Raw genomic sequence first — 2,386 nt, forward strand, 5'->3', positions numbered from 1 at the left:
CTCCTCCGGGGCAGGCGGGGATAGAACTCATGCGGAAGCGGCTTTTAGATTCTCAGTGCTGTGCTTTAACCCGCTGCGCCACCAGGGAGGGCCACACATTGTTTCTTAAGGTCAGTATGTGAGTTAAGTCCAGTATAGGGCATGGTTTATATCCAATCAAATGTTTCTTTTTCTGTGTTTTAGTTTGTGGATGGCATTTCATCAAGAGAAGAGATAGACCATGCAGAATATTATCTTTACAAGTAAGTATGCAGCACCTTGCTTTTTCAATTTATGTTTTAGAGATCTTTTCACGTCAACATGTAGAGCACTTTCTCATGTTTTAATGCATTCTTTTTTACAACCTTTAGGTTTTGTAACTAGTTCTCCTAAGTATGTACATTTGTAATTTCAGTAATTGTGGTCCAGTTGCTCTCATCAGGGTTTTACCTGTTTATGTTCCCATGTAAGAAAAGCCTGTTTTTACAAATTGGTCAATGGGGGTGTTTTCAAATTTTTGAATTTTTTAAATTTAAGTCAAATAGGTAAAAAATTATGTTATCTATTGATCCCTTTTTTTGAGATGGACATACACTCATATATGCTATTTGGCACCTATTTTCAATTAACACTATATTTTAAAACTTTTTCTATTACTTGATTTACTTCATTTGTTCTCATAGCTATGATCAGTTCAGTTGTGAAGTACAAATATTCACCCATGTGTAAAAAGAAGCATAGCACCATCTATAGTAGTAAAATACTGGAATAACCTAAAAAGCTTGTTAAATAAGGGACTAGATAAATAAATTATGGTTTTTCTTTGTAGTTGATATTTTATCTGTCAATTATCTATCAAATGATACTTTACAACTACCTACCTTTTTATTGTACTTTATAAATTTTGATTGATGATTTGTTTTAACTCTTAAGCTCTAAAAATAGACTCAGATTTATTTAAACTGTTGCCAGTAAGCAGTGCACTAAAATTTTGTTTGATCTTTCTTTTGATCAAGAGAGTTTTCAGTTACTTCCATTTGGATACACTTTAAAGAAAATTTTTTTCAGTAAAAACTTACTTTGATTTGATTTTGTTTGTTATTAAGGCTTTCTTTTTTCCTGAATTGGATATTTCAACTTTTTTTTCTGTTTTCTGTTTTTTTTAAATAATATAATAGTTTATTTTTACATTATTTTGTGTCTTTTCCCATCTCAGTTGTTAATTCCCCTGGGCTTCCCATCATCAAATCACCCATGTGCCATCACCAAAGTCCAGTGCATTTCCCTCCCCCCACTGTTTTTGTGTGTAAGAGTGAGTTTATTTCTGGGCTCTATATTCTGTTGATTTGTATTTATATTTTTATTCCAATGCCATATCATTTTTATTACTGTAGCTTTGTAGTATAATTAAAGTCTGAAAATATAATGCCTCCTTTCTTTTCTGTCAGGATTACTTTGGCTTGTTGGGGTCCTTTGTGATTCCATACAAATTTCAATAATGTCTGTATTTCCTTTTATGGAAATTTCGCCCTTTATAGAATACCATTTTAATTTATATAGGGATCACATTAAATCTATATATTGCTTTGGGTATGATGGCCATTTCAACAATTAATTCTTCCAATCTGTGCTGGTTCACTGTGTCCATGGGGAAGAAATGTCACTAGTCTGTTTCTAGTCTGCCATCTTAGATCCGTCTCTGCCTATAGTTTTTTAAAGTTCTATTGCTTAATTTATTCTCTTGCTTGATTCTCATAGAAGCTGTGTAAGATAAATTTCATGACCTCCACTTTACATGTAAGACTCAGAATGTTGATAGCTTTCTCAAGTTCACCCAGCTTAGAAGTAGAAAAGTTTGACTTAAAATCAATTTTTCCTTTCTGCTTGCCTCCTTCAAATATATCAGATTTTGTCTTTATTATGAATTCACTTTGTGGACCCCTCTCAGTTTGCTCATTTCCACCATGAGAACAGTAGTTCTTCCTTGAAGGGGTGAGGTGGCACTAAAATGAAATCTTAGTTGCAAGAGTTTGTTGTTGAAATTCAGGGTATTTTTAAATGTAGGGGAAGAAATGGAAGGAAACTATAGTGGATCCTCACTTTATATCATAGATAGGTACTTGGAAACTGCAGCTTGTAGTGAAAACATTTTCTCATTGGAGCTCAGGGCAGATGCCTCTATTCTGTTTATACAGATGGAGGAACTAAGTTCCAGAGGGACTATGCCATCTGTTTATGCCACACAGCAAGCAAGCAGAAGAGCCGAGTCTCAATTTCAGATCCTGCATTTGAACCATATTTTTTTCTGCCACTTAATGAGATTTCTACATCGAATCTATAAATCCTAGGCCTTTTTGCTCCTTTATCACTATGAGGTTTTAATATATTCATAATTTGCATTATCTCC

General features: G+C 33.6%; 1 protein-coding gene across 1 annotated transcript in view; it reads left to right on the forward strand.

The window, feature by feature from the left end:
• Positions 1 to 2,386, forward strand: part of MRPS27 (mitochondrial ribosomal protein S27) — a 70,602-nt gene that overhangs the window by 19,205 nt on the left and 49,011 nt on the right. Inside the window, exon 4 of the mRNA XM_004678220.2 lies at positions 184 to 242. Within this exon, the coding sequence (XP_004678277.1) occupies positions 184 to 242 (59 nt within the window). The remainder of the gene's footprint in view (positions 1 to 183; positions 243 to 2,386) is intronic.

Source organism: Condylura cristata, unplaced genomic scaffold, assembly GCF_000260355.1.
Source record: "Condylura cristata isolate star-nosed mole 26May11 unplaced genomic scaffold, ConCri1.0 scaffold00007, whole genome shotgun sequence".
NCBI lineage: Eukaryota > Metazoa > Chordata > Mammalia > Eulipotyphla > Talpidae > Condylura > Condylura cristata.